We start from the raw sequence: 16,397 nt of genomic DNA, 5'->3' as shown, positions 1-16,397 counted from the left end.
GTGTCACCAGACATCCTCGTTTTTTTTATGCTCAGAATTGGGCCCACTAAGTATTGTTTACTGACCAATATGTATAAGGCAAAAAGCCAGTGAGGAAATAGCACTTCAGAAGCTGTACAGTGGCATGACAGCAGTGGGAACAGTGGTTCCACACCACCCCAGTATCAACAAGAAGTGCCAGGGCTCAGTGGAGGATTTAAAAAAACAAGAGATTGAATTCCTCAGGTAGCAACTGGACAAGAGGTATCCTTAACTGGAAGTGGTTTTAATCTGCCATGGCTGGAGAACGAAGGCCAGATCCTCAGTTGGTATAAATTAGTGTAACTCCACTGAAGTAGCTTCTTTGACTTCAATGAGGATCCTGCCCTAGACTCTGTGCATCTGCTGCATTGGTTGACTGCACTCCCACACTGCTCTAGGGTTGATAGTTTTTTAAAAACTAACAAACATTTTATTATTAAATTACCACGCTATTTTAAAAAGTGATTGTAAAGTTATTTTTAAAAAAAAGTTTATCAAAATTATGTGCTTATCAAATATTAGATTTAAATAAGATTTAAACAATTTTTAAAATAAATAGTTTTCCATCTATTGTTTTCTTATTTCAAAAGAATTACGAGCTGCTTGAAGAATATAGATGTGAGTTCAGTGATGATTTGGTCCTGCAAACTGTATACTTGTCAGTCCATCACATTTTGTATTTTTTTAGGTATCACTACGATGGAATACATATCAAGAAGAGCTCTTCCTTCTATGCTCATTATTGCTATCTTCTGGCTGAAAAAAAAAATCACAGGTTTGGTTTTAAATGTTCTTAATGATAAAAGGTGCATTAATACAATTTTCTTTAAAAGCTACTTCATTGCCTACTGAAAATTGATAACAGAATTGCATTTTCCTATAATAATGCAATCTAATTAAATGTTGTCATTAATACCAAGGCTCCCTTTTAAAAAAGTGGCAGTTGCACACCTAATTGAACACAAAATCACACTTCCATGCACTTGACATTTTCAACAGATGGCTCTTAAGTGCAGGAAATCTATGACAAAACTAAAATAAGAGCTTAAAAATGCTGAGAAACTAAATAAGAGAAAAATATAAGTGGTCAGCACCAGTGGTGTGAACACTTATTTAATCATGCTAGTGCATCTTGATTGCTAAGCCTCACAATTTAAGCAATGTATTTGCACTTATAGTAATGGGGATTTATTTAAATGTATTCTATTTGCAGTTCTTTGTTTTCTGTTTCTTACCATTCAAATTAATGAAGGATAGTCTTTACTTTGAAAAGGCCTACTTTGTTTTGGTTTCCTTTATATTACAGTTTTAGAGAGTTAAAAAGACAGCCACAAAAAGGGTGCAACTGTGAGAAAATACATACAACAAAAGAGAAATTAAACGTGAAAAATAAAACAGTCTAAAAATATGGTACCATGTAAGTCACTTCTGCAGAGTCTTGTCTATGGGCAAAGGGCTTGATCCTGCCCCACTGAAGTCAATGGAAGTTTTGCCATCGACTGCAGTAGGAGCACGATCCGATCCACAGTTCTCTACCATAAGTAGTCCTGAGTACTCATGGCAGTAAGCACTATGGCCTAGTCTTCACTTACCGGCTGGTCCGGCGGCACGCCATCGATGTTCTGGGATCGATTTATCGCGTCTGGTTAAGACGCGATAAATCGATCCCGGATCGATCCCGGAAGTGCTCACAGTCAGCGCCGGTACTCCAGCTCGCCGAGAGGAGTACGCAGCATCGACGGGGGGAGACTTCCTGCCACGTCTGGACCGCGGTAAGTTCGGACTAAGGTACTTCGAATTCAGCTACGTTATTAACGTAGCTGAATTTGCGTACCTTAGTCCGATTTGGGGACTTAGTGGGGACCAGGCCTTAGCCTGCTATTATTTCCAGGATCAGGCCAATAGTTTAAATAAGCAACTGTCGGGCTGATTCTCCACTGACTTGCACTTTCATGCCTGTGCAAAGTGGATGTAAAAGGCTACGAAATCAAAGTTCACTCTTTAACAGTATTTGCACCCATTTCTCATTCACTTGCTACAGGAGGGGTAGGATGTCCCAGCAGATAGGGTGCTAGGCTGTGACTAAAGAGACTAAGGTCTGGTCTATACTACCCGCCTGAATCGGCAGGTAGAAATCGACCTCTCGGGGATCGATTTATCGCGTCCCATCGGGACGCGACAATCGATCCCCGAATCGGCGCTCTAACTCCACCAGCGGAGGTGGTAGTAAGCGCCGCCGACAAAAAGCGGCAGAAGTCGATTTTTCCGCCGTCCTCACAACGGGGTAAGTCGGCTGCAATACGTCGAATTCAGCTACGCTATTCACGTAGCTGAATTTGCGTATCTTAAATCGACTCCCCGCTGTAGTGTAGATGTACCCTAATTCTCTGCTCCTCCACTGTCTTCCTGGATAACCTCGGGCAAATGGCTATTTAGGGTATGTTTACACTGCAAAAAAAACAACAACCCTGCGGTGTGAGTCCAGGTCAACTGACTGGGCCTTGTGCTCCGGGGCTAAAAATAGCCATGTAGATATTTGGGCTCAGGCCAGAGCCTGGGCTCTGAAATCCGCGGAAGGGATGGTCTCAGAGCATAGACTCCAGCCCGAGCCTAAATGTCTACATGGCTATATATCCCTGCAGCACAGTTTACCCAAGCTCTGAGACTCACTGCCGTGGGTTTCTTTTCTTTTTCTTTGGTTGCTGTTTGCAGTACAGATGTACCTATAGTCTCTCTGTGCCTTCACCCCTCATCTGTAAAATGGGGATAATATCACTTCCCTACCTCACAGGGGTTGTGAGGATAAATACATTAATGACTGTGAGGCGCTCAGATACTATGGTAATGGGAGCCATATACATCCTTATGATACTATAAATGACTATATGAGATGCAAGGGAATGGAAAATTAGACCCCATCACTTTGACCGTGCACCCTGTTACACAAGTTTTACAGCAGTGTAACCGTACTGAAGTGAATGGAGTGATGCTGGCATAAAACTGGTGAAATGGGGTGGAGGATCAGGCTCTGTAGCTGATCAACTAACAAATACTTATTCGGAGAATAAACAAATTGTTCTTAGAGAGTCCCAAATTCAAATAGTATCCATAGCTACCTATAGACATGGGTTTAGAACAGCCATCATGGGGAGCTCGCCTCCTGGTTCCTGTCTAGGAATGTGGCAAATAAGTGCCTCAGTCTGCAGCTCCCTTGTGCTCCAGGAAAAGAAGTAACAGTTCTAGTCACTGTACTCCTTAGCTCTTTCCTGCTGAAGAAACCACATCCAACTGGCACTGCCTCCGTTGCTGGGCTTGGCTTAGCCACAGGGGGCGCTGCTGTGTAACAGCGCCAGAAGCACCTGCTCCAGCAACGTTTGTCTCTGGCTTCCCTGCAGTTTGTCCCTCGCCCCTAAAACAAACAGCTGAGATTGGACCTCAAGACCTGCAGATCTAGGTGTTCTGCTGGAGGCTACCTGTTGGAAACTTTGTGTGACTACAGTGACTGTGGGGCCCCCTCTTCCCTTTTTCATCTCCCTGCCAAGGATATGCTTAGCCCCTGAAAAACAGTCTCTCCTTTGGTCACCCTGATGATCAAGAGACATGCCCCAGAAAGAGAGCTGCTATCAAAATGACAATGTAGCAACCTCTTTCCAGTTTCAAGAGAGATATTTTGAGATTTTATAAATCTAAATAAATAAAATAAACTCCTCTTCCTGGTTATAACAAAGAGAAATACAACAGTGTGATCATGTTTGTTCTAATAGTATTAACACACTTTCACAGGCCTCCCCATTGAGTCCATTACTTTCTGAAAATCACCGTCATCTTACATATGGGGTCTAATTAAAGCTGATAAAAAAATGGTAAAATATTTCACTGTAAAAAAAAAAAAATTACATCAACATTTTCAAAAAATCCAAAAATTCCAACAATTTTTATAGCTATTTGTAACCCCCAAACCCTCCAAAAACCATCATGAACATTTCATCATTTTTAAATAATTTTAAATATTTTGGGCAAAATATATAATAAAAATATCAAAATATGAAAGACTGGAGTTGGAGATTTCCAAAATCTGGTGTGATTAATTAATACATTAATGTAGAAGAAGATCTTAACATTTTCTTCTAAATACTGGAAATTAATCTTGTATCTGCTACGGAATCTAATCTTAATGCTCTTTATAGAAAACTGTTTATATTGCTCCTCCAACTGGAAGGAGTCTAAGGGTATGTCTACACTACGAGAGTACTTCGATTGTACTTAAATCGAATATGTGGAATCGATATTACAAAGTCAAATGTGTGTATCCACACTAAGGACAGTAATTCGACTTTATGAGTCCACACTAACGGGGCAAGCGTCGACATTGGAAGTGGTGCACTGTGGGCAGCTATCCCACAGTTCCCGCAGTCCCCGCTGCCCATTGGAATTCTGGGTCGAGCCCCCAATGCCTGCTGGGGAAAAAAATGTGTCGAGGGTGGTTTTGGGTAACTGTCGTCATCCAACCGTCACTCCCGCCCTCCCTCCCTGAAAACGCCAGCGGGCAATCAGTTCGCGCACTTTTCTGGTGAGTGACAGAGCGGATGCCACAGCACTGCAAGCATGGAGCCCGCTGCGACCATCGCTGCAGTTATGGCCATTGTCAACACCTCGCACCTTATCATCCACCTTTTCCAGAGGCAGATGCTGAGAAATCGGGCGAGGAGGCTACGGCAGCGCGGTGAGGACATGAAGTCTGAGAGTGGCACAGACCTCTCACAAAGCACGGGACCCCGCGCCGTGAACATCATGGTGGCAATGGGTCATGTTGATGCTGTGGAACGGCGATTCTGGGCCGGGGAAACAAGCACGGAGTGGTGGGACCGCATAGTGCTGCAGGTCTGGGATGAATCACAGTGGCTGCGAAACTTTCGTATGCGGAAGGGAACTTTCCTGGAATTTTGTGAGTTGCTGTCCCCTGCCCTGAAGCGCAAGGACACCCGGATGCGAGCAGCCCTGACTGTCCAGAAGCGAGTGGCCATAGCCCTCTGGAAGCTTGCAACGCCAGACAGCTACCGGTCAGTCGCGAATCACTTTGGCGTCGGCAAATCTACCGTGGGGGTTGCTGTGATGCAAGTAGCCAACGCAATCGTTGAGCTACTGCTGTCAAAGGTAGTGACCCTTGGAAACGTCCAGGTCATCATAGATGTCTTCGCCGCGATGGGATTCCCAAACTGCGGTGGGGCTATAGATGGAACTCACATCCCTATCCTGGGACCGGACCACCAGGCCAGCCAGTACATTAACCGAAAGGGCTACTTTTCAATGGTGCTGCAAGCACTGGTGGACCATAGGGGACGTTTTACAAACATCAACGTAGGATGGCCAGGCAAGGTTCATGACGCTCGTGTTTTCAGGAACTCTGGTCTGTTTAGACGGCTGCAGGAAGGTATTTACTTCCTGGACCAGAAAATAACTGTTGGGGATGTGGAGATGCCTGTAGTGATCCTCGGGGACCCAGCCTACCCGCTAATGCCCTGGCTCATGAAGCCCCATACAGGCGCCCTGGACACTGAAAAAGAACTCTTCAACTACTGTCTGAGCAAGTGCAGAATAGTGGTGGAGTGTGCTTTTGGACATCTCAAGGGGAGATGGAGAAGCTTACTGACTCGCTCTGATCTCAGCGAAATCAATATCCCCATTGTTATTGCAGCTTGCTGTGTGCTCCACAATTTCTGTGAGAGCAAGGGGGAGACCTTTATGGCGGGGTGGGAGGTTGAGGCAAATAGCCTGGCTGCTGATTACGCCCAGCCAGACAGCTGTGTGATTAGAAGAGCCCAGCGGGATGCGCTGTGCATCCGGGAGGCTTTGAAAGCTAGGTTCCTCAGTGAGCAGGGTAACCTGTGACTATTAAGTTTGTTTAAAGAGAAGCTGAACCTGCCCCCATTTCTTTACCCACTTACTGTTAACTATACTCTCCAGCTACATACCCCGTTCACCCCGTGTCCCCCCTTCCAACACACGTTTAAAAATAAAATAAATGGAACTTTGATAATGAACACCGTTTTCTTTATAACGGATTTCGCAGTAAAGTGTTGAAACTGGGATGCAGACTGTGGTGGGGAGTGGGCGTAGTGATGGACAGAACGCTTCTAAACTCGAGGAATGACAGGCTCCTGCTCCTAGAGTGGTCCGCAGTGGTGGACTGGTTGTTTCAACGGAGCCTGCCACCCCTCCTTTTCGGGACTCTGTGTGTGGGGGCTATGTGACTTTGTGGCGGGGGAGGACAGTTACAGAACCCCTGCTGCGTGGCTCTGTGATCCAGGATAAGGACCGCTGCATAAGATCTCTATCCGCCCTCCCCCGCCACAAAGTCACATGCCCCCCCCCGAACATGAAAACCACCTCCCAGACTGACCAGGGTGCCTAGTGACTGCAATGTGTGTGTGACCTTCTGCTGAACCTGCCCCCGTGTCTGCACCCTGGTAAAGATGACTGTCCTCTCCAATTACCAACCCCCTTCAAACACACTCTCCCCTAAAAGAACATGATGGAAACAGTAATTAACAGAAACGTATCTTTTATTAGCAACTACACTGTTAGGGGATGAAACTGGGACGGGGGCTTGGGTGAGGCAGGAAGGAAAGAACTTATCAAATTTTTGGGAATGAGAGCCTTCTGGTACTTGAGCGGTCTTCAGGGGTGGAGTGACAGTTTTCACGGCCCCTGCCGCCCCTCCTTCTTGGGACTTTGGGTGAGGGGGGGTATGGGAGTTTGTGGCGGGGGAGGGCAGTTAGAGATAGACTGCAGCGGGGCTCTGTCCTCCTGCCTACAGTCCTGCAGAACATCCACAAGGCGCCGGAGCGTGTCTGTTTGCTCCCTTATTAGTCCAAGCAGCGTTTGAGTCGCCTGCTGGTCTTCCTGCCGCCACCTCTCCTCCCGTTCGCTGTGTGCTCGCTGGTATTGCGACATGTTCTCCCTCCACTGGGTCTGCTGGGCCGCATCGGCTTGGGAGCAGCCCATAAGTTCTGAAAACATGTCGTCCCGTGTCCTTTTCTTTCTCCGCCTAATCTGCGCCAGCCTCTGCGAGGGGGATGCCAGGGTAGGTCGGGAGACAGTCGCAGCTGTGGGATGGGAAAAAGGGAGTGAATTCCTCACAAAGATAATTTTTTGTGAACAATGAACATAGTCTTTCTCTGTGAAGAAGACCATGCACAGCACCTATCACATGCGCACTCAGGACAAGGTTGAATCTTCGGCCTTCGCATTCAGTGCCTGGGGTCTTGCAGTGGAGATCAGACAAGCGGGGCAGGACAGCGGAATTCGGGTAGCAGGCTGACATGGTAAGCCGTAGACTTTTGGCTGCTTTAAATTTAAATTATAGCAGTGCCCTCCTTTCACGTTCAAAACAATGCTCCTAGCGTTGGCCAGTTCTTGTTGCCGGCAATCCGGCAAGCATGAACTCTGCCCCTATCCAACCCCCTCGCGGCTGTCCCCGGGAAAGATCCCTGTATGCTGCCCTTCTCCCGCCTCCACCGCGTGGCTGTAAACCGCCGGTGACAGTTCTGTAAAGGAACAGGCAAGCAGTCCCAATAGTAACATTCCCCTAATTCTAAGCAGGTCACCATGAGCGACATCACTCTGCTGAGAATTTCTGAGACCGAGAAAGAACGCATGCTGCGTGAAAGCCAGCAAAAACCAGGGCCGTATGCCGCCATGCTCTGCAAGGCAATGATCCCAGAGTATTTGATGATAGCCTGGCGAGGAAAAGTTTCCTACCACAGAGGACACAATAAGGCCGCTCTCCCCAGGAACCTCATGCAAAGACTTTCCAATTACCTCCAGGAGAGCTTCATGGAGATGTCCCATGAGGATTTCAGCTCTATCCCCGGACATATAGACTTTCTTTTCCAGTAGCTGCACTGGCAAGGACTAAAAAGTAGAGCGCCTAGGGCAAAGTAATCATGATAAACTGGACATTGTTAGATTCTTTTGCAGTAGTTGCACTGCCAAGGACTAAAACGTTAAGCGCCTAGGGCAAACAAATCATGAAAAACCCATTGTTAATATTCCTGTTCTGTTCAAAATAAATGTTTACATGTTTAAAACACTTACCGACTGATCCTTCCCCTGATTCAGGGTCCGGGTTAACACCTGGGGACAGTCGGTAGGGGATCTGTGAGGGTGATGAAGAGATCCTGGCTGTCTGGGAAATCAGCGTTGTAAGCGCTGTCGACTGCCTCCTCCTCCTCCTCACCTTCCTCATCTTCCCCGTCAGCTAACATCTCCGAGGAAGCGGCCATCGACAATATCCCATCCTCAGAGTCCATGGTCAGTGGTGGGGTAGTGGTGGCGGCCGCACCTAGAATGGAATGCAGTGCCTCGTAGAAACGGCATGTCTGGGGCTGGGATCTGGAGCGTCCGTTTGACTCTTTGGTCTTCTGGTACGCTTGTCTCAGCTCCTTGATTTTCACGTGGCACTGCGTTGCATCCTGGCTGTATCCTCTCTCTGTCATGGCTTTTGAGATCTTCTCGTAGATCTTTGCATTCCGTCTTTTCGATCGCAGCTCCAAAAGCACGGACTCATCGCCCCACACAGCGATCAGATCCAAGACTTCCCGATCAGTCCATGCTGGGGCCCTCTTTCTATTCTTTCTATACACCTCTGCTGGAGAACTCTGCATCGTTGCCAGTGCTGCTGAGCTCGCCACGATGTCCAAACAGGAAATGAGATTCAAACTGCCCAGACAGGAAAAGGAATTCAAATTTTCCCGGGGCTTTTCCTGTGTGGCTGGTCAGAGCATCTGAGCTCGGACTGCTGTCCAGAGCGTCAACAGAGTGGTGCACTGTGGGATAGTTCCCGGAGCCATTAGCATCGATTTCCATCCACACCTACCCTAATTTGACATGGCCATGTCGAATTTAGTGCTACTCCCCTCGTTGGGGAGGAGTACAGAAATCAAATTTAAGAGACCTCTATGTCGAACTAAATAGCTTCGTTGTGTGGACGGGTGCAGGGTTAATTCGATTTAACGCTGCTAAATTTGACATAACCTCCTAGTGTAGACCAGGCCCAAGAGAGGCCTCTGAAAAGGCTCTATTTCACCTGCCTCCCTCCTCTTCCTCCTTTCCCCTCAGTCTTCCTCTGTCACTTTTCTTCCCCTCTTTCAGGCCTATGGTATTGTCCCTTCCCCACAATTTCTTTCCCATTTCAACTGCAGTTTCCCCCCAATTCCCTCCAAAAACACATTAACAAGAATGAATAAATATCAGATAATCTTGTTGTTACTCATCCTCCCCTTCCTCTACCCACTTCCTTTTCTTTCTTTCCTTTTCACTTGCATCTTGACCTTATTTAGATGGTAAGTGCATTAGGACAGGAACTTGTCTCATTCTCTGTCCTGTGTGATGCCTATCACACTTTTGGGTACTGGGTAAATAAAAATAATGTTTGCTAACAGTAGAGGCACATATATGTTAATTTTTCCATGGCAGAGATCAGACGGTGTTTACACTTAATTATCTTTGAGCTTTCATCTGGCTGTTGAGCAGAGGGAGAGTGCTGCCACTTGTCTGTTTCTAGGCAGCAGCAGCTCTCACACTCGCATGTTGCCTGACTGGCCCTAATGAAGGGGGGCAGCACAAGAACAAGTACGCTATGCCAGCCAGCCTATTGAGCGAGAGCACGGCTGATATGTGTTGCCATAGTAGCAGCAGCACAAGATACAGCTGGCCACCTTCTCAGAGCAGGAACTGAAAATACTCTTCTTTTTTTTACATATTTTAGAAATCTGCAAAATTAACAAAATAAATGACAGGAAATACTTCTAGTTCTAAGTTTCTTCATTTCTTCACTCACCAACTTAAAAAGCTCTGGATTCTGGGATGGTGTTGGCGTGAAGACATTAAGCATATTATTGAACATACATAGTGTTAAGGTCGTGGCCCATAATGGTCATTGATCAACAATTTCATTTTTCCAGCGGAACGGAGCTTTCATGGCAGATCATAGTGGCAGAGGGAGCAGTGATCTCTCAAGTGGCTAGATCCAGTCCCATGGATGGTTTTAAATATCAGGACAGAGACCTTGAATTGGCCTCTGTTCTTAATGAGAAGCCAATGCAGACAGCAGGGCAATGGGATAATGTGTTTTCAGTGAGTTGTGTTTTTAAGGCCTGTTCTACACTGAAAAGTTGATTCAACATTCTTATATCAGGCAGGATTTTGAAAAAAGAGTGCTTCTGTCAACTTAGGGTCTGTCTATACTTAAACCACTACAGTAGTGGGGGTATGCACATGTCTTCCAGGGGGTACATCAGCTCATCTAGATATTTGCCTAGTTTTACAATAGGCTACATAAAAAGCACTAGCGCAGTCAGTACAAACTAAAATTTCGTACAATGACTTTATACTGCTCTATGAACTATGCACTGAAATGTAAGTACAATATTTATATCCCAATTGATTTATTTTGTAATTATATGGTGAGCATGAGAAAGTAAGCAATTTAGCACTAATAGTGTGCTGTGACACTTTTGTATTTTTATGTCTGATTTTGTAAGCAAGTCGTTTTTTAACTGAGGTATAACTTGGGGGTACGCAAGACAAATTAGACTCCTGGAAGTGGTCTGGAAAGATTGAGCTCCACCCACTGCACTACAGTGGCACAGCTGCAGCTGCTGCTCTACCGCTTCAGTGTACACTACCTAGGCCGATGGGAGGGGTCTCCTCTTGGCGTAGGTAATCCACTTCCTCAAGAGATGGTAGCTAGGTCAATGGAAGAATTCCTCTGTTGATCTAATGCTGTCTACTCCAGGGGTTATGGTGGCATAGCTATGTCTCTCAAGTAGAGTTGCCAATCCAGGATTGTCCTGGAGGTTCCAGGAATTAAAGATTAATCTTTAATTAAAGATTGCCATGTGATGAAATCTCCAGGAATATGTCCAACCAAAATTGGCAACCCTACTTTAGGGGTGTGGATTTTTCATATGCCTAAGAGACTTAGATATTCTGATGTAAGTTCCCAGTGTAGACCATCCCTCAGATAACTTTGTTCGGGGAGGAGTTTTCCTAACCTGACAGAAAAACTCTTCCATTAAAGTAGGCTGCAGCTACACTACGGGGCTATGCTGGCACAACTGTGATGACATACTAAATTGGTATAGTCTCTGTAGAGACTAACATGCCCTAAGTAGATATGCTACTGCATTTTCCGTGGTTGAGTTATTTCAGGGTGGGTGGCTTTCTCCCTACACACAATGAGTTGCAGTACGCAAGTCTTGAGGTCACAAATGCATGGATCACCATCATGAGGTCTGTGTCTGGTTGGACAGTCCTAACGCAGCTTCTGGCCAGCCGTAAGTGGAAGTGTACTTTTTACACAACCATGGCTATGCTCCAAAAACACTGAGGAGTCCAAAAGGACCCAAAGCTATGAAAGTTCTTGAAAATGCTTCCCTCTTCCTGTCAGTATTACATCTCTCTTGCCTGTGAGCAGCTTCAGCCAGCCAACCACAGAGAGAGCTGGGATATGGTGTTGTTTACAGCGGATGTAAAACAGGTAGAGCTGCATATTTTCTGCACATTCCTGGAATTTCAATCTATGTTGTCAAACAAGCTTCCTCAATTTATTCATATAAATGTTGAGTAGGATGGACTAGGGCTGAGCCTTGTGGGACACCTCAGATGCATTACAAAGCTGAAGATCTAGTTCCCACTCTGAACAATTTACAATCTAAATTGACCATAAAGGGGGGAGGAAGGGATGGGATGTACAATCAAAGGGCTGGTCTACACTGGAAGGGGGGGCTCGATGTAAGATACGCAACTTCAGCTATGGGAATAGCGTAGCTGAAGTCGACTTATCTTATTTCGACTTACCTCCCGTCCTCACAGCGTGGCATCGACAGCCGCGGCTCCCCCGTCGACTCCGCTACCGCCGCTCGCCCTGGTGGAGTTCCGGAGTTGACGGGATGCGTTTGGGGATCGATATATCGCGTCTAGATCAATTATTACCCGCCAATTCGGCGGGTAGTCCGGACGTACCCAAAGTGCTCAAGGTGATAAAATGGGCCCCTTTCATTATTTACATGTTTGTAGTTCTTTTGTGTGTTTGTTTCAATGGAGTTGCATCCACTAATGTGAAATAATGAATTTGGCACAAGAAGTTGAAAAAATCTAATCACCCACCTTTGCATTTTAAAATGGACTTTTTGTTGATTTTATTTGCATAATGATTTTTTAATTAAGATCTGAGAGATCAACCCATTTAGAAAATCAATGAATAAACTAAAAGTCATGGGATAGAGTGGCAAGAGGGAGAGTTTTTTTTTTTTTTTATTACACAAACGGTTGTGTCAGTCCCAGTCTGATAACCTAGCTAGTTAGAGATCATTTTCATACTAAAGACCTAAGAAGCCAACAGTTTTTAAAATTGGCTTTATATGTTATGTGTATTCCACCACAGTGGGGATGGTTCCAGTTCTGAGGATGCAGCAAATTATGAGAGCAGTGGCTACAGAAAAGGAACGGTGAGTATCAAATAAAGTGGATTTACTATAAAACAGAGAGATCAGTAACGGTTTAATGACCTAAAACTGTCACACGTTATATCTTAGTGAAATGCAGCCTGCCCAGAATACCCTTTAAAGTAGTATGTCTCTGTACATAGGCACATTAGCTGGTTACTTTTTTTTTTTTTTTTTTTTGCTTACTTACTGGTTAAATATTTTTTGTCACCTCACTGTCTGCCCAAATCATTAGCTAGGCTTAGTGTGGAAGCTGTGGCTAACAGAGCCCAGGTTTGTGTCTATCGGTGTCAGTAGGACATGGCCTTCGCGGTGCAGGCCCACACTTACAGACTCATTTTCACGAAACGTCGGGCTGCTGAGCCAGTCAGTACGGTTCAATGAGGCTGTATTGGCATGACAAGAATTCAAGTATTGCCAAAGGATTAAAAAAAAAAAAAAAAAAAGACCCTTTCCACCATTAGGGTCTGATGTGAAGCTCACCTGCTAGTGCAGATGTTTTTGAAATAACACTGCTGGGAGTTGTCTTGACATTGGAATTCTTGGTAGCCTGCCAACAGGATGTGACCAATAGGAGAACCCTGATTAAACTGAGGGAAAGGAGGAGTGTGGATGTCTCTCTTATTTTTGTAGAGCACTCGGATATGGCAATGAGTGTATTACAAGTGTATGCAATGATAATAGATGAAAAACGTGCAGACACAGGACAATATTATATCCAGTGACCTCAGTAGCAGAGCCAGCTATACTTAAGATTATTTAGAATGTCATGATTATGAAATTTTGTGTTAGTATGTCTATACTATAGTGTAAGCCCTGTGCAAGGCTAACCCCACTTGTGTTGACACTGCAATTGAGCTAACCCAGGCTAGGGCCCTGGACCCTATAGGGCTGGAAGGCCCAAGCTCAAGTCAAGCCGGGACCCAGGGTCCAAACCCTATTGCTTTGCAGTGTAGCTACAGCCCCGCTTGACTCAGGTCCAAAAGTATCCTACAGTTCCATGTGACAGCTTCCTTAGTCCTCTGTATCCCAACAATCTGCAACCCACTCTACTGAAAACGGAAGCCCTCACCCTAACTCCCTTGGCAAATGGCAGCAGCTCAGGTCGGCATTAACCCATTCTGTTCTGATCACCGAGCTGTAAGCCCGCTATCACAGAACCTCCTGGGTTTGCAATTGAGAGTGAACCTATCAAGCCTTTTGCAAAGCGAGCTGCTTCCTGGTAATGTGCAGGGTGGGCAGTAAAGTTTTCTCACAGTGCGCTATAGTCCTAGGGTAGAGCAGACACATTTGGGTGAGGTGGGAGCGGTAGGGACTCTGGGATATGGTTACTTTTACTTGGGTATGCACATTACAACGTGAACCCCAGAGTCCTAGGTTTCAGCATGGGTTAGAAAAGTCTTAACTAAGGGCTGGTCCACACTAACCCCCCACTTCGAACTAAGATACGCAACTTCAACTACGTGAATAACGTAGCTGAAGTCGAAGTATCTTAGTTCGAACTTACCTTGGGTCCACACGTGGCAGGCAGGCTCCCCCGTCAACTCCGCGTACTCCTCTCGCGGAGCAGGAGTACCGGCGTCAACGGCGAGAACTTCCAGGATCAATCCGGGATCGATTGCTTACCGCCAGACCTGGAGGTAAGTATAAACGTACCCATAGAATTTAAATACAGTGTAGATGCTCAAGCCCAGGGTTCCTAACACAGGTCAGCTGACTCGAGTCCCACTAACCCTGGATTTACATCGCAGTGTAGACATACCCATAGAAAAGGTACTTAGGATATACATATCACTAAATACATTCTGTGAAAATAAATGTATATTCTTTAGGCTCTGGATTTCTAGCCAGCCCATTGCTGTTCCTTTTACACACCCCTACCTTCCAGTGAATAGGTGAGGTGTCACAGTTCCAGGTTTAGCTGCCTCTAGTCATCATCTATCTATGGGTGGCAACCTGCATTCCTTGCCCCCCAGACCAGAGTTTTAGGGTTGCAATTCCCTTACAATCCACTGTACTTACCCCAGCAGTCTGAGATTAGTGCAGTGCCTGCTCTGCTCTCTCCCAGGGCTCTGATAGAGTACCAGCGATCAGCCAACTTTCACAGAGCACAGTATATTTATTTAGGAGAAAAGCATTACAGAGAAAATGTATCATAAATGAATAAACAGTCTACATACATGCCAAGCTTACCAGGCATCACCCATCTTCTACATGTAGACCCTTCCAGCAGGGTTTTGCCCTCTTGGTTAAAATGTCATGTCTGTTCATGGATTGAGTGAGGAATCATGTCCTGTCCTCCCCCGCCCCCCGTTCTCCCCCCTCCCCTTGTCCCGTCCCTGGCCACCCCAGTCTGCTCAGGGCTCAGGCTGCTTCCTCATCCAATTCTCCATTCTTTGCCTGCTGGGTCTCTTGAAGCTGGTCAAAACTTGCATATGCAATTCCCCCCAGGGGGTGTTACTTCTGCATAGTTGTTTATGTATGCATTAATTACCCCCTCAGCTTCTCCCCAGCTCCAAAACATGCACTGCCATGCTCAGTCATTAGCAAGGAAGTTTATTTCCTTAACAGAGATAGCAAACAAACAGAAAACAGTCTTTTAACTCAATCCTTGGCCCCAGGCTTCAGGGTCACCCTTCCCAGGGGTCTCTGGCACTCTACTCCTGGCAGCTTCCCAGGTTCAACCAGCTCTGCTCTCCTTTTGGAGCAACAGCCCCAGAGATGCTTCCCACAGCCCCTGGCCCCTTGCACCAGGGACCCACCTCAGGAGCTAACTCCACTTCAGTGTGGGCCTCCCCTCCCTAGGGCACAACCTGTCTCAATCAATCTCCCCTAGTTCCCCCCCAGCAACCCTTTATACACTCAGGGATAGCCCAGCCCTCTTTAACTGGCTGGACTGGGTTTACCTGTTCTGGTCCAGGGGAGCTGGGCTTAGTCTATCTACAGGAGCCAGCTATCCTGTGATACCCTCCAGTGATTCAGATTCCTGCAGGAAGGTCTGTGATCCTCCCCCATGGAGCCAGAATTGAATCCCCTTGCTCACAGAGCTATATATAGAATTTATAGATATAATAATCTATGAAGAACCCATGTGCATATAATAACCGGAATATCTCAATAAAATATTCTTTGAAGCTTCTGCACTATGACACTCCTTGGGGATATCCAAGGTTGTGAGGCACCTCACTGCCACCAGGCCTTAGCATGAAGCAGTTTTGTGTTTGCCTGCTGTGGATCAGCTCCCTGAAACCAATAGCCTCTGGCATCACAAGCACTTCCTACCTTCCAGGCCTCCAAGGGCCTTGCTCACTCTCTGCAGGGAGTGACAGCCACCACCAACATGCTTCCTCCAAGCGTTCCCTGCAGTGTCCAGTCCTTTGCCCACTGAACACGCACACAATTACCAGGCCAGCTGTTTCCAAAGGAACAGTACGCACCAGCTTTAAAGATTCAACATAGAATCATCACTTTGCCTAACACCAGCATTTAGATGTATTTATAGTGAAAACAAGAATAAGTTTATTATTAAAGAATAAAGATTCTATACACTTATAGACTGTAAGATCAGAAAGGACCATCATGATCATCTAGTCTGACCTCCTGCACATTGCAGGCTGCAGAACCTCACCCACCCACTCTTGTAATACTCTGGCTGAGTTACTTAAGTCCTCAAATCATGATTTAAAGACTTCAAGTTACAGAGAATCCACCATTGACTCTAATTTAAGTCTGCAAGTGACCCAGGCCCCATGCTGCAGAGGAAGGTAAAAAAACCACAAGGTCTCTGCCAATCTGATCTGGGGAAAAATTCCTTCACAACCCGGAATATGGTGAACAATTAGATCCTGAGCATATAGGCAGACCCAC

At 46.0% G+C, this 16,397-nt stretch overlaps 2 protein-coding genes across 2 annotated transcripts in view; one reads left to right on the top strand and one right to left on the bottom strand.

The window, feature by feature from the left end:
* Positions 1–16,397, top strand: part of RFX8 (regulatory factor X8) — a 53,051-nt gene that overhangs the window by 11,428 nt on the left and 25,226 nt on the right. The window contains exons 4-5 of the mRNA XM_054009920.1: positions 710–796; positions 12,470–12,533. Of these exons, the coding sequence (XP_053865895.1) occupies positions 710–796; positions 12,470–12,533 (151 nt within the window). The remainder of the gene's footprint in view (positions 1–709; positions 797–12,469; positions 12,534–16,397) is intronic.
* On the bottom strand, positions 6,596–8,618 carry LOC128826578 (alpha-protein kinase 1-like). The gene is made up of 2 exons (XM_054009932.1): positions 8,119–8,618; positions 6,596–7,127 (listed from the first exon to the last, which is right to left on the bottom strand). Exons 1-2 carry the CDS (start codon positions 8,267–8,269, stop codon positions 6,721–6,723), a joined length of 558 nt encoding a protein of 185 aa, XP_053865907.1. The 5' UTR covers positions 8,270–8,618; the 3' UTR covers positions 6,596–6,720.

This window comes from Malaclemys terrapin, chromosome 1, assembly GCF_027887155.1.
Source record: "Malaclemys terrapin pileata isolate rMalTer1 chromosome 1, rMalTer1.hap1, whole genome shotgun sequence".
NCBI lineage: Eukaryota > Metazoa > Chordata > Testudines > Emydidae > Malaclemys > Malaclemys terrapin.
Note: the sequence above shows the minus strand (reverse complement) of the source record. Positions and strands in the feature narration are given on the sequence as shown.